This window comes from Heptranchias perlo, chromosome 40, assembly GCF_035084215.1.
Source record: "Heptranchias perlo isolate sHepPer1 chromosome 40, sHepPer1.hap1, whole genome shotgun sequence".
NCBI lineage: Eukaryota > Metazoa > Chordata > Chondrichthyes > Hexanchiformes > Hexanchidae > Heptranchias > Heptranchias perlo.
The window spans coordinates 5866559-5882095 of record NC_090364.1 but is presented as its reverse complement, the minus strand read 5'-3'; the positions used below and the strand labels follow the sequence as shown (position 1 = coordinate 5882095).

Genomic DNA, 15537 nt, shown 5'->3' with positions numbered 1-15537 from the left:
AGGGTGGTGAAGAAGGCATTCAGCATGCTTGGTTTCATTGGTCAGAACATTGAATGCAGGAGTTGGGATGTCTTGTTGAAGTTGTACAAGGCATTGGTGAGGCCACACTTGGAGTACTGTGTACAGTTCTGGTCACCCTATTATAGAAAGGATATTATTAAACTAGAAAGAGTGCAGAAAAGATTTACTAGGATGCTACCGGGACTTGATGGTTTGACTTACAGGGAGAGGTTAGACAGACTGGGACTTTATTCCCTGGAGAGTAGGAGGTTAAGGGGTGATCTTATAGAAGTCTATAAAATAATGAGGGGCATAGATAAGGTCGATAGTCAAAATCTTTTCCCAAAGGTAGGGGAGTCTATAACGAGGGGGCACAGATTTAAGGTGAGAGGGGAGAGATACAAAAGGATCCAGAGGGGCAATTTTTTCACTCAAAGGGTGGTGAGTGTCTGGAACGAGCTGCCAGAGGCAGTAGTAGAGGCGGGTACAATTTTGTCTTTTAAAAAGCATTTGGACAGTTACATGGGGAAGATGGGTATCGAGGGATATGGGCCAAGTGCAGGCAATTGGGACTAGCTTAGTGGTATAAACTGGGCGACATGGACATGTTGGGCCGAAGGGCCTGTTTCCATGTTGTAACTTCTATGATTCTATTCTAAGTGTGGAACACTCTCCCACAAAAAGCAGTAGATGCTAGCTCAATTCATAATTTTAAATCTAAGATCGATGGATTTTTGCTAGCCAAGGGTATTAAGGGATCTGGAGCCAAGGCGGGTGGATGGAGTTAGGATACAGATCAGACGTGATCTTACTGAATGGCGGAACAGGCTCGAGGGGTTGAATGGCCTACTCCTGTTCCTATGTTCCTAAATGCGGCACGGAAATCTACTGAGGAGACGGACTCCTGAAGTGCGTCAAGACAAAACATGCACCAGACGTAAGGATTTATACAGAAAGATTTCATTAAGTTTAACAACCTTGATCACCTTTGTTTTGCATCTCATCTTATCAACAAGGTTATTAATTTTATAGGAACTTTGGTCACATCTCCTGGTAACTACAAAAAACACTTAAACTCAATTGTTCATCAGAAATCATTTGGGAAAAGTGATATCACTCTTGGAAAGGACAGGCATTAGCTGCAATTTGAAAGCAACTGATGACATTTCCATTTCTCACCTCAGCCACCCTTCCCACCTTCCCAAGAAAGGCCAAATTTAGTGCAAAAACTTGTGAGCAGATTTGCGCTGAGGATTTTGCCTACTAAGAATTAATTTCAGATTGCCCCAAAATCACCACATTAAACACTTAAAGGCAGCAGAGGGAGGAGAGTTTGATCCCCATCAATCCGGGCTGGATTTGAACCTAGGCCTCAAAAAGGTAAAAATACAGTAAAACCATGATGGACTTAATTTCGAAGCACTCACACAAGACTCCCTCCTGCCTGAATTTTAATCAAAATGTTAAACATACAATTCATTATAAAAACAATTATAGATTCTCAAAGAGAACATCTGCCCTGAGCATGGATGATGGTCCCTGACGGAGATGCCAGGTCATTCCAGGGTCACAATGTGGTGACTCCTCCAATGGGGGCTGGTGGAATTTTTACCTAGCACTCACTCATGTTCAGTGATCTTGGTGAGATTTTCCATTTCTTCAAAAGATTTTTTTTTGTTGAGTAACTGCACGTTTCCACCCAATAATGACCATTGGTGCATGTATTAACAGGAAGCTTTTCTCAGAAGCAATGCTTGAGATTAACAGATAACACTTGTGGAATAAGTTTGTTGCGTGAAATTATCACTCACTCTCCCTACTTTAGAGTTAGCAAAAGCACTAACTAACTGACCATTGTGAAATGGAAAGGGACACTGATTCTGCGTGTGACCTTTTCTTATGCAAGTGAATAGGTAGGGATGTGATTTTATGGGTGAGGAAACTAACTTCAGCCTGGGGGAAAAGAGGAGGAATGGGAGAAAGAGGAAAAAGACGAGCAGATGCGTTAGTGCTCAGCTCTTTATAGAACGAGCAGTTCAATGAAAGGGAACAACATCTGCAACACACTGCAATTTTCAATGGTGGGAACTGCAAAAAGTTACAAAAAATAAACCTGCTTTTTGTCATTTGTGTTGTGGCCCATTTTCGAACCCCATTTTGTGTAGTTCTAAAATGGACAAATTTTATGGCCATTTTGACTTTAATATCGTTGATAGCTATTGGTAGGACTCATTACTGTTTCCTGCTCTTCAGATTCCCAGTGAACACAAAAGATATCAAAATACAGGCCAGATCTGTAGCTGATTGGATTGGAAAACTTGCTGTTTGTTGCCTAACCCATTCATATCACAATGGGAAAGGCATGTTAATTAGCTAGACAGCACCCCCTCCCCCAATATCGAAAATCATTGACTGATCCCCTCCTGAAAGACGTTACCTTCTGGAAAGGTGGGGATTTCCAATCTGTTAGCCCTTTGTACAGTTTTGGTCTCCTTATCTAAGAAAGGATATACTTGCCTTAGAGGTGGTGCAACAGAGGTTCACTAGATTAATTCCTGGGATGAGAGGGTTGTCCAATGAGGAGAGATTGAGTGGAATGGGCCTATACTCTCTGGAGTTGAGAAGAATGGGAGGTGATCTCAATGAAACATATAAGATTCTGAGGGGGCTTGACAGGGTAGATGCTGAGAGGTTGTTTCCCCTGGCTGGAGAGTCTAGAACTAGAGGGCATAGACACAGGGTAAGAGGTCGCCCAATTAAGACTCAGAGGGTTGTGAATCTTTGGAATTCTCTACCCCAGAGGGCAGTGGATGCTGAATCATTGATTATATTCAAGGCTAAGATAGATAGATAGATTTTTGGACTCCAAGGGAATCAAAGGATATGAGGATTGGGCAGGAAAGTGAAGTTGAGGTTGAAGATCAGCCATGATCTGATTGAATGGCGCAGCAGGTTCGAGGGGCCGAATGGCCTACTCCTGCTCTTATTTCTTATGTTCTTAAGACAGTCTGGCTCTAATTGGCAAAGATTTCCCCCATAGGGATCCAGATGTTCTTGCACTGCGTAGCATGGTATAGGAACTCTTCGCCTGCCCCCTGCCGAGGGTTCCACCAGTCACGCTGGGTCCCATAGCTCACCCAGGTCCGCTTCACATTTTCAGCTGATGACCACTCGACAAACTTTGACCCCTACAGGACACGACAAAAAAATGTGAATTTATTTTTTTTGAAGTGAAAGAACCAAAGTGATGGGGCATTGCCCATGATGCAGAATGCCACCAAGGCAGACTGTTTGGTGCAGTGGATTAGACACTGATCACTCACCCTACACGAAACAGAAAAGAACGAACAAACTTGTATTTATATAGCATTTTTCAGAACCGTAAAAAGACCCAAGAAACACTTTACAGCTAATGAAGTACTTTTGAAGTGTAGTCACTGTCGTAATGTAGGAAACCCGGCAGCCAATTTTGTGCACAGCAAGGTGCCACAAACAGCAATGAGATAATCTATTTTAGTGATGTTGGTTGAGGGATAAATGATGGCCCAAGACACCTGGAGAACTCCCTGCTCTTCTTCAAATAGTGTCGTGGGATCTTTTATCTCCACTCAAGAGGACAGACGAGACCTCGGTTTAACGTCTGTCCTATCTTAGCCCGGGGCACTGAGGCTAATTATAACACCCCAAAGGCTGTCCATCTGTGATTAACAAACTCAGCACACTCCAGGAATCGAGTCTAGTCTGCCCAGTGATGCCTTTACCCACGAAAGCCTCCCGGGGAGCTATTGGAATTGGTTTTCAACTTTCTGTCGCTTCACACACAGAGGTTAAATACTAGCAGTTACAAGTCTCAGTTACTGACCTACATCGTGACAGGAAAATGACTTTGGGCCCTGCGCCAACTTTAATTAGGGGAATTACACAAATTATGTGCAAACAGGACACAGGAACAGGTGTTGCCTTATGTAATAAATTATAAAAATAATACCACAGAAGACCTGAAGAAGCAGCAAGTTCAGAAGTGAATTGTTCAACTGAATGCAACAGCTAAAAGTTGGACTTTACAATGTAAGCATCCACCTCATGTTTCAGCTTGGGTTTTTAAAAGCAGTGTGTCATTTTTGGTTAACCTTTTCAGTGGAGAGGGAAATTGGGACTTGTTTTCTCTCTGCCAAGTCACAGGTGGTGGATTAAAAATGGAAAGTGATGACACTTTAACTGCTCAAAGTGAGCAATGGATAAACATTTCTAGGCAGGGGAGTAAGTTACATTAATTGTTAACTGTCCGTTTGGTTCAGTTGGCAACACTCCCAATTTGGAGACAACTCCCTTTCCAGGACTCGAGCACATGATCTAAGCTCTAGAATTAGGAGGCATAGTCTCAGGTTAAGGCGTCGGGCATTTAGGACTGAGATGAGGAGGAATTTCTTCACTCAGAGGGTTGTGAATCTTTGGAATTCTCTACTCCCTGACTTATCTCAGCATTCTAGGATGCTTGTCATCAGGGACTGGTGTCTTTCCTGCTTTGAGTGCCATCAACTTTTTAAGTACTATTTCTTGATCTACAGTCATCCAATCTAGCTGCTCCATCTCTTCCTCTCGTATCCTTTCATTCCTACTAACACATTCTAAAGTTATTGATGACTTAATAATGTTCTACAGGGCTAGTCACGTTATAGAAGGGAACACACCGGGTAGTCCAGTACACAAATCTCTAGCAAGTTACATTTTATAAAATTAAATGTTCTTTAGGTTAATCCTGCTTCACCACACAATCAGGCTCTCTGATCCCTCGCAGCTCAATCGCTGACAAGGGCTGGAACAAAAGTGATCAAACAATAAATTGGATAATTCTTTTAAACAATTTTCAAGAGTTTCTGATGGACAGACTCCCTTCTCTCTTCATATATATATATATATATAAGGTATAAGGTTCTTGTTACAATTTGAACAGCCACCCTCTTTGAAATCATATACAATACAAATCTTTCCACCATGGAAACAGTTACTGTTAGTGAGTAGAGATCAGTCAATGATCCGACTGCTCTAACTATTCCTCAGATCCAAAGTAGACGGAGTGGTATTTAACAGTAACATTACGAATCTAAAGAGGGGGTGTGAATACATTTCTTCTATTTTGATTTCCCCAAAGCGGAAACATTGTCGTGACATATAGTGCTACCCTCTAACTATCTTCCCCTATATGGAAAGTGAGAGGGCGTTGGCTGCAGACTGTTACGGACTCAGCAGCAAGGTTCAAAAGAGATTTTGACATGCTTTAGGAAGTGATAAACTCTATCTCACAACCTCCCCTGTACGGAAACAGTGACGGTTGCTGCAGGTCAGCACTCTATCTGTAGTGGGAAAACATTCCGAATCAATCAATCTCAATACACAACCACTGGGCTGAAATAAATTGAGGTCAGCATTTATTTTGGTAACACCAAGAAAATGTCAAAGAAAAAAATGGATAACCAAAGGCCCTAGTATAATCTACAGGCTTACCTGCTTCTTTCCAACTCACCCAAACACAAACCTCAACTGAACCGAACTGAGACAACCAACTTCACCAAACTCCAGCTCCTCAATATATTAGGTCGACTGGTTCCCAGTACCTACCCCATGTAGCACTAACTGCAAAAACCCATTTCCTAAGCTGTAAAATGCCCAGATTGCAATACAAGAGACACCTGTAAAATAAGACACCTGATAAAACCATTGATAGTGAAACCTTAAAAATAAGCAATAAAAACAGAAAATGCTGGAGAGGCTCAGGAAGTCAGGCAGCATCTGTGGAGAATGAAACAGAGTTACCGTTTCAGGTCGAAGACCTTTCATCAGAACTGGAAGATGTTAAAAGAGTTAAAGTTTTTGAGCGAGTACAGAGCCAGGGAAAACGGGGGAGGGAGGGGAGGAAAGAACAAAAGGGAAGGTCTGTGATAGAGTAGAGGGCACGAGTGATTAAAAAACAAAAAGGGATGATGGTGCAAGGCAATGAAGGTGGTAATGGGACAGGTTAAGAAACAAAAGATTGATCAGGAATAGCTGTAAATGGCAGCAGCAGAACCATTACCAGCACTAGCTGAAGGAAAAATGGGAACAGTGGTTATGACCTGAAGTTATTGAAATGAATGTTGAGTCCAGAAGGTTGTAAAGTGCCTAAACGAAAGATGAGGTGCTGTTCCTCGAGCTTACATTGAGCTTCATTGTAAGCTGCCATTTACAGCTACTCCTGATCAATCTTTTGTTTCTTAACCTGTTCCATTACCACCTTCCTTTTGTCATTTAATCACTCGTGCCCTCTACCCTATCACAGTCCTTCCCTTTTGTTCTTTCCTCCCCCCCCACCCCCCTTCCCCTGGCTCTGTACTTGCTCAAAAACATTAACTCTTTTAACATCTTCCAGTTCTGACAAAAGGTCGTTGACCTGAAACGTTAACTCTGTTTCTTTCTCCACAGATGCTGCCTGACTTGCTGAGCTTCTCCAGCATTTTCTGTTTTTATTTCAGATTTCCAGCAAGCACAGTATTTTGCTTTTGCCTTAAAAATAAGCATCTTCAATTGTGAAAAGACAAAAACCTTAAGTAGATCACAGACAACCTGTAAGGATTAAAAGATCAGTTACCGTTGCAGAACGCATGAAATCAAACCCCTCTGCCAAAACCACCCAATTCACACATCATTTGTGTACAGTTAAACCCTCTCATGACTACTAGAAGTGGCCATCACATAATCCTTGAAAGAGTTACAAGGCCATTACCTACCTGTAGTAGCAGTTTTAAAAAGGAACATTTAGAAACACACCACAGCAAACAATAAAGGTGAACTGGAACCTTTCGGTTTGCTGCACTGAAACTATTCACACTGCACACTGTCCCTTCATCCAACCTCACAAAGCAGCTCATGCTATGTATATTCAGAACCTGTGTCAGAACCTGTGTCTCAAGCATCAGTTTGAAAACCATGGCTAACATGATTGTGAACAGCAGAGTTTCAACAGTTAACAGAGGGGGAACTGCTCTGCCTTCATCGCATGTTCCTGTTGCAGTTTCAATTTTGTTTAAAATTTATTCAACACAAAATTTTAAAGCCTCCCGATATAAAATAGTAAACGATATGTATAACTCATAATGTAACACAACAGGGACTGACTCTACACCACATCTAACTCAATGGTGTAGGCCATGCCTAAAAAGCATTGACATTTTGCTAGTGGCTTATAATACAAACTGCACCTCTCGATTAGACTCCAGCCTGAAACCTGCCCCAGGTATCTGTTATTTTACGTAGAAATCATCCAAAGCCCCCCATTAGATTCCAGCCTTTAGCTCACTACCAGGTAAATGTTATTCCATGCGGAAACCTTCGATTAGATTCCAGCTTTTTGCTTTGTCTTGGGTGCTTTTTTTTCAATAAAACTAAAACTGCATCAGGAGCAAGTGAAGATGGACTAGTCCCCATTCTTGACAATTGAATCTGCTTTCCCCCTCCTCTGCCAGTGTTCCCTTTCCTCCCCACCCCATGACCCAGTAGAACAGACATTCCCAGCGCAGAGTGCTACACATTCCCCCATGGGAAACAGTGAAACAGTAGCAGTCACCTTTTCGGATCCAAAGTACCACATGGCTTGGACATCTTGATGTTCAACCAGGAATTTACTCAGGTGATCACGAGATCCAGTCAGAATATTCACAACACCAGCAGGAAGATCTGACGTTTCAAAGACCTGCATAAGAAAAGATAGGAGTTCTTCAGTCGAAATGAGGCAAGCTCATGTTAATTAGTCTGATTTTAATCCACAGTAAGGCGTGTTACCAAGATGATTTTAAAACCAGGGTAATTTTCTTATAATGATTAAGACTATTTCCAATTACTAAAAAGTCGCCACAGTAGTTCTGGATTGGGAAGGATGGTTACACCTCTCTAATGCCATAAAGGTAATTGTAAACAATTTTACAACACCAAGTTATAGTCCAGCAATTTTATTTGAAATTCACAAGCTTTCGGAGACTTCCTCCTTCCTCAGGTGGACCTGAGGAAGGAGGAAGCCTCCGAAAGCTTGTGAATTTCAAATAAAATTGCTGGACTATAACTTGGTGTTGTAAAATTGTTTACAATTGTCAACCCCAGTCCATCACCGGCATCTCCACATCATGGCCATAAAGGTATACAGCTATTTTAGAAAAGGATTACAAAAAACATATAGGTTAATTTGTAGGTTTGAATCTAGCATGAAACGGATAGGATTTTTAAAGTTACCTCTCAATTGAGGACTAGGCAGCACAGAACAATAGCACATCAGCCTTTTACCTCTGACTCATCAGATTAACTGCAGCCAACCTGTCGGCCCAGTATGTAATGAATTTGTTTTTGCACGAGGGATACTGTAGAAATGCAAGTTGCTGTTGTTGCTGGGCAGCATTAAAACCACAAAATATTTGGATAAGTCTGGATCATAAAACCGGGCATGTGGAGGCAGCTCTTAAAAGTTTACAATTATGGTGAATTTGTAGAGCAGGGTAGCAGAAGCTTTATTCTGTATCTAACACACCATACCTGACTGAAAGTGCTTGGTGCTGACACCGGCTTCAAAATATAGAAAAGTGTTCCAAACGCCAGCACTAGCATTCCTCACCTTAAAGAGCACATTAAATTAGTTTTGGGTCATTCTAGTAACTAGTTCAGTGGGTCACTGCAGACATTCAGAAGCAAGGCACCCGCCATGGTGCCAATGGTTCCCGACACAGGGAGTAAAAGAGAAAAGAAGTCTACTTATTTTGTAGGGTACGGTTTTGGGATCCATAGCACCCCACAGATCAAACAGTGTGTGAAGTGAAGCCCAGCCACGTGCAGAATCCAAACCACGCACTTAATAACTTGTAGCAAAAGCAAAAAAAGCATTGTCCATCACTTTGCTTCCTTCAGTCAGATAGAGCTTCTCTAGGATGCTTGTCAATTCACGTCAGTAGATAGGCGATTGCTGACAACAGCTCTGAGGAGGAACAGTCGCCGTGCTGCAGACAACCTGCTGGGGTTCATGTCCAATGGTCGTGAATAGAGCTGAGCAGCAGGCAGCCCTACCACTTGAGCCTGTGACCTGAGTGGAAGTGGTGCTACACCACTGAATAGTGTACCGCTACAGAGAATGTTACAGAAGAGAGCCGTCAGACCAACAGGCAGTTGTAGTATGCTGTCCCTGATGCCATAGTGCAAGCGATTCCAAAACCTGCCAGAGCTAGATTTACATGAAGTTTTTAACTGTAAAGACTAAATCTGTCGCCAAACCCCAAGAACCATGTGGACTGATCATTTTTCTCGTCTACTGAAGGCACTAACTCTTGTCGTATCGCTCCATGGGTGCCGGGACACCGCTGGCACCTCGCTTAAGTAACCAGTCTTCATGTGTGAACCTAGACAGTAAGCTATTTGAGCATGAGGGCATCACAGTTGAGGTCAATCCGTCCTCACTAGAAATTCCTACCTGCACTGTTCAACACGGGATCCTGGGTAGCAGTCAGGAGCAGGAACTCTCCCTATTCAAGGGTTGTAGTGCCCACAATGGCCCATCTGAGATTAACTAATTCAGCACATGTAAGGAATGGAACCTATTCCATTGCTGGTTTGTATAACTCATTCCATCAGGTGGATTGAGACTTCCAGAAATTCTAAATTCATGTACTGCTGTTCAGCCAGCAACAATCATTATAGCACAACCTACTAACAAGGGGGAAAGTTAGGGAGCCTTCTGGAAGGACAATCAAAAATATCCTCATTGCTGCACAGATATCTTCAAACTCTCGCCTGTACCTGATAGAGTTCCAAGGCTGGCAGAGGAAACCTCTCACTGGGGACAATGACGACTACATTCCCTCGAACGATGGCTGGTGCAAAGAGACTCACAAAACTGAGCAGGGGGTTCTCATCTGGGCACGCAATGGCTACCACACCGATCGGCTCCCGAACCATTACCGTGGCACCGTAAAGCAGGGTTTCCTTCAAGAGAGAGGGGGGCAGATGGGTCAGTGTTTCAACTGCTAATACCGCACAATCCTTACACTGCTGAATGAAGAGATACTCTATAATTTCACAATGAGCAGCCCTTACCCTACAGAATGAACAGTAACTCCAGACAATTAAACAGGCAGTAACACTAACCCTAGTGAATAAAGGAACTCTGTATAGTTACATGGTAACCCTCAACCTGCTGAATGAACAGGAAATTCATATACTTACACAGAGAAGCCTTTATCTTCTGAATAAACAATAGCTCTATAATGACACAAGGAGAAACCCTTACACAGCGAAGTAATGATAAACCCCCTATTATCATAGAATCATAAAATGATACAGCATGGAAGGAGGCCATTCAGTCCATCATGCCTGTGCTGGCTCTTTGAAAGAGCTATCTAATTAGTTGTACCACCATGCCCTTTCCCCATAGTCTTGCAAATTTTTCCCCTCAATTCCCTTTTGAAAGTTATTATTGAATCTGCTTCCACCACCCTTTCAAGCAGTGCATTCCAGATCACAACTTACTGAGTAAAAAAAATTCTCCTCATCTCTCCTCTGGTACTTTCGTCAATTACCTTAAATCTGTGTCCTCTGGTTACCAACACTTCTGCCACTGGAAACAGTTTCTCCTTATTTACTCTATCAAAACCCTTCATGATTTAGAACACTTCTATTAAATCTCCCCTTAACCTTCTCTGCTGTAAGGAGAGCAAGTCCAGCTGCTCTAGTCTCTCCATTTAACTTAAGTCCCTCATCCCTGGTACCATTCTAATAAATCTCCTCTGCACCCTTTCTATTGCCTTCCTAAAGTATGGTGCCCTGAATTGGACACAATACTCCAGCTGGGGCCTAACCAGTGGTTTATAAAGGTTTAGCATAACTTTTTTGCTTTTGTACTCTATGCCTCTGTTTATAAAGCCAAGGATCCTGCATGCTTTTTTTGTAAAAACAGCCTTCTCAACTTGTCCTGCCACTTTCAAAGACTTGTGTACGTACACCCCAAGGTCTCTCTGTTCCTGCACGCCCTTTAAAACTATACCATTTAGTTTATGTTGCCTCTCCTCATTCTTCCTGCCAAAATTAATCACTTCACACTTCTCTGTATTAAACTGCATTTGCTATGTGTCTGCCCATTTCATTAGTCTATTTATGTCCTCCTGTTACTATCCGCCTCACTGTTTACTACATTTTCGAGTTTCGTGTCATCTGCAAACTTTGAAATTATGCCCTGTATACCCAAGTCCAGGTTATTAATATATCGCTATAAGAGCAGTGATCCTAATAACAACCCCTGGGGGGCACCACTGCACACTTCCCTGCAGTCCGAAAAACAACAATTCACCACTACTCTCTGCTTTCTGTCCCTTAGCCAAATTCATATCCACACTGCCACTGCCCCTTTAATCCCATGGGCCCCAATTTTGCTAATAAGTCTATTATGTGGTACAATATCAAACGCCTTTTGAAAGTCCATATTCACATTATCAACTGCACCACCCTCTTCAACCCTCTCCGTTACTTCATCAAAGAACTCAATCAAATTAGTCAAACACGATTTGTCTTCATCAAATCCGTGTTGGCTATCATTTATTAATCCATATTTTTCCAAGTAATGATTACCAGAACAGAAAATAATTCATATCCAGACCTGTATGGAGTAAGAACAGAAGCACTAATAAAGATAAGGTTAGGTAACTTGGCACTTTAAACAAAAGATTTTCTTGTGGCATTTCATGTGTTGCCAAACATAATATGGGTGTACTGAATATACACAAGGCACATTCAATTATGAAAACACATCATTTCCAGCAAGTAGTTGAGATGTGAACAGGTTTGGCTGCCTTTCAGCTAACATGGTGGATGATATAAAGCATGGCAAAGGGGAGAAGATACTTTAAAAAGATGGAGACTCACTTGCTGGGGAAGGGAAGAGAGAAGATGAAGGCAATGGAGACCTTCTTAAATTCAATAATAACTTTCTTTTGCTGAATTCAGCCAGGCTTATGGGTGCATCTGGTACCAAATCACAACTGCAACCTGGTTTACGTTCAACACATTAGGGGTAGAAATTCATCCTGGCCCGTTAGTAGCAGACAATCTGGGCGCTGTGCAGCATCCCAAGTGAGTGCTATGAGGCCTGTCCAAAATTGGGCCTCATTAACTTTTTTATGCCCGAGCTGCCAGTGCCGGTCACACTTCCACATTCCAAGCTTGCCCATTTGAAGAGCACGAATGTCAGGCCACTTGCCTCGCCAGCAGTGGCCCAAAGTAAGTCCCAGGAAGGGGGTTGGAGCGGGCAATAGGGTGGGGGGGCGTCACTTGCGACGACTGTGGAGTTGGGGAAGGACTCCTGGTTCTCCTGGCTCCACAGGAAAGCTTTGGGGAAAACTGCATTAAAATAAAAGTACTTACTTTTAGTTGGCGGCCGCTGAAGAATCCTGGTCGTCTGCCCTGCTCATCGCTGCCCAATTTCTGTGAGGGGACTTAAAACAGGTGCTGGATCCTTCATTTACATATTTGAGGGACCCAATGCTTGTTTTAGGCGGCCACCAGGGATGGCTGAAAAATGGACCGACCCAATTTTGGAGAACAAAACAGGCACAGCAAGGTCCAATTTCTACCCCATAGTATTTGTCATACAATTGGCAATGTGATCTTGACAAGGCACTGTGAACTGAAACTATTTCTTTCTGATTTATGAAATTTATACAGTAAATTATGAAATCTATACAGCATTGCTCATTGGTGAGTGCTGGCAGGTAACTCATTCCCAGGTCACCGCCAATGCTGCTCTTGAGCTGGCCACTAGTTGAGTGAGAAGTCTTGCTGACACTCTTGATTCCTGCCCTCTGCGGGAAGGGGGGGGGGGGAGGAACACTTGATCTCCATTCAATGCCTGCCCTCAACAGGGAAGATCAGGAACCCATCAAGTGGAGAAAAGACTAATGCAAACCTGCATCCTACTGTTCTGTGTCACAGCACACTGGAGCTCATCCATGCTACACCATTGATTTACTGTTCATTAGCAGAACATATGTTCATAAATGGCATATAACCTCAGCGAGTCCTGTCTCCTGTCACCTTTTTCTACCCTCTTCTCCTCACACACAGGTACCATCCAGCAGGAGTCACTGGACAGCGTTCAACAGGAGCAACACTGCCAGATTTTTCTCCTCGTTAGCACAGGGGTATTGAGGGCAATCACAACACTCTGACTGCTTCGAACATTTAACTCAGCACAAATGAGGGACGGAGCCCAAGATGTTCTAGGTCAGGTATAGCTTGAACATTTACCCACTACGTCATCAGTGTGGGAGGGAGGGGGCAACCGTTTTGATCCTTTCCAACACAGCCCTCAACATCCTGTCAGTTTACCTACCTGGACGGTGCCCCCATACTTGTCACAATAGGCACCCCAGTAGAAAAGTCTCTCAATGCACAAGTCCACTTCTCTTTCGGCCTCCGCGCAATCAACACCAGTTAGATTGCTCAGCCGCTGTGCCATCTCTGCCCGGCGCACCTCCAAGTTCTCGGCCATGTAATAGACAATCTGAGCCCGGTTGTGGGCAGCTCTTTTTCCCCAGCTGCAGGAACAAATCAGAGATCTTTCACTATCCTATTCTCCTTTCTTTGGGATTTTATTCCCCCACCCCCCACCCACCAACTCTGCCTCTTTGCCAGTCTTCAACTTTGGGGAATCAACGTAAAAGCCTAATCCTAATTAACACGAGTCGGGCCTCTCTCCCTCCAGGGTAGCCTATTCTGGACTTCGGGGGCCACCTATTCCTACTGCAACTGAGTAAAACACCATAGATTACACCCAAAGTTGCCTGAATGCAGGTTTGAGAAGCTGAATAGAATCACAGCGTTCCACCCAAAACAAATCCTGACCTGAAAATGACCAGAAAGTCCACCACCGTCCTTCCGGGCTTTGAACAGTCTAAGGACGAGTACCAAGACCCCCCCGCCACACCAAATCCAAATTCAGTCTTCACATATACAGTATGTATACGGTTTCCTGATTCCTTCTGTTTCCCTTTCAGGCTCCTCTAACTTTGCCACTAGGGTTAAAACTATTTTTTTCCCCCTCTCATATACCTCCTAACTGGCAAATTCCTCCGTCGTATACCCTCACTGTGTTGAAGTCAAGTCTCAACGCACTGTTGCTTACTCTAACGTATTCCTTCACCAAACCTCAAAACTGTGGAACTCCTTACCTTGCTCTGTCTTTTCTTTCTCCTGTAATCCTCAGGCTTGTCTCCTCAGCATCTGCTTTTATAACAGGGCTTCCTGGAGACTAATGGTGGCTAAGCTTTCTTCCTGCCCCCATTGGGTTGAATGGGTCAGGCCTGGTTTTAGGTGGACTGTTCACAAAGTTCTAAGCCAACACCAGGTTTTGTTTTAAAAACTTACATTCCTCGTTGGGGTTAAAGTCTTCAGTGAATTTTCATCAGTTGCAAGGCTGGCCTCTGAACTCACACCTTTATCCCAGTGCCTCCTGCACTCGGTTTAGGGACTTACCCTACCCGTAACTCTGCCTAGTACCCACACATACTGGAGAGTGGCCTTACCCAAAGAGTACCATAGAATCGGGGGGGGGGGGGCAATTCCCACTTTTTAACCCCACCAATGGGCAAAACTGTAAACGGAGATTCATGCCAATGTGTGGGTTGATTTTGATGCAGAACTTTTACAAATACTCACCCTGGTGCTGCTGCATGAGCGGCCTCGACCGCATTTCGAACATCTTTTCGGTTACAATCACCGACATAGGCCAGGGCCCTGCCGCAGTGGTCAAAAATGGGGCGTGAGTACATGCTGTAAGGCCTCTTCTGAGCGCCTCCGTAGTACAGTTTATATGTACGGTCAACACTGCAGGTAAATAAAACACCAGAGAGTCAACTGAGAATATGAAGACAGTCTTGTGTACAGGACTTAGTGACAAAAACTCCACATTTTCCCACCTTGGAATGGCATCAGTATGGAGTAGTGCAGCTCGTGCCATTTGTCCTGGGATTGCTGAAAGATCTGCTCCGTGTACGGCTGCAAATGTTTTATACTTGATCTCTCCTGGGCTTGGATGGGGTCGTTCTTCCCAGGCAGGCCTCACATACTCATACAAGCCCTAAACAGGAGAGTGGGGTGCGGGGGGATCGAAGGGCAAAGGTGAAGAATGTCAAGACTATTTTTCTGCTTCATCGAAGGCTATGGTAACATACCGAATCCTGACAACTGGAAAGCTGATCCCAGACTGAAGGACAGCCTCGCCTTATAAGTTGTACCAATCCCACACCAGCACAAACGCCAGCCTCTGTGCATTAAAGAAGGAAAGTCTAAAAAGATTCCTTTTCATTCACAACATTCCTCCATACTATTTTCAAAATCGTACCTTCGTACAAACCTTTTGACGTTTTTTAAAAAAAAAATCTTTTGTCTGATCAGAGACCCACCAGTTCAAGACTCTTCCTTGGTGATGCTTTACGATGTCACTGTTCTGGTGTTCCTTGATTGAATGCAGTGGGGATG

General features: G+C 43.5%; 1 protein-coding gene across 2 annotated transcripts in view; it reads right to left on the bottom strand.

Moving 5' to 3' along the window:
- Positions 1–1438: 1438 nt before the first annotated feature.
- Positions 1439–15537, bottom strand: part of aldh16a1 (aldehyde dehydrogenase 16 family, member A1) — a 42193-nt gene continuing 28094 nt past the window's right edge. The window contains exons 12-17 of one of the 2 annotated variants that reach the window (XM_067974468.1): positions 14976–15136; positions 14716–14883; positions 13391–13595; positions 9808–9993; positions 7601–7726; positions 1439–3188 (exon numbers count right to left, since the gene is read on the bottom strand). In XM_067974468.1, the coding sequence (XP_067830569.1) occupies positions 3015–3188; positions 7601–7726; positions 9808–9993; positions 13391–13595; positions 14716–14883; positions 14976–15136 (1020 nt within the window). In that variant the 3' untranslated portion in view covers positions 1439–3014. The remainder of the gene's footprint in view (positions 3189–7600; positions 7727–9807; positions 9994–13390; positions 13596–14715; positions 14884–14975; positions 15137–15537) is intronic. The other variant, XM_067974469.1, reaches the window with a different exon arrangement.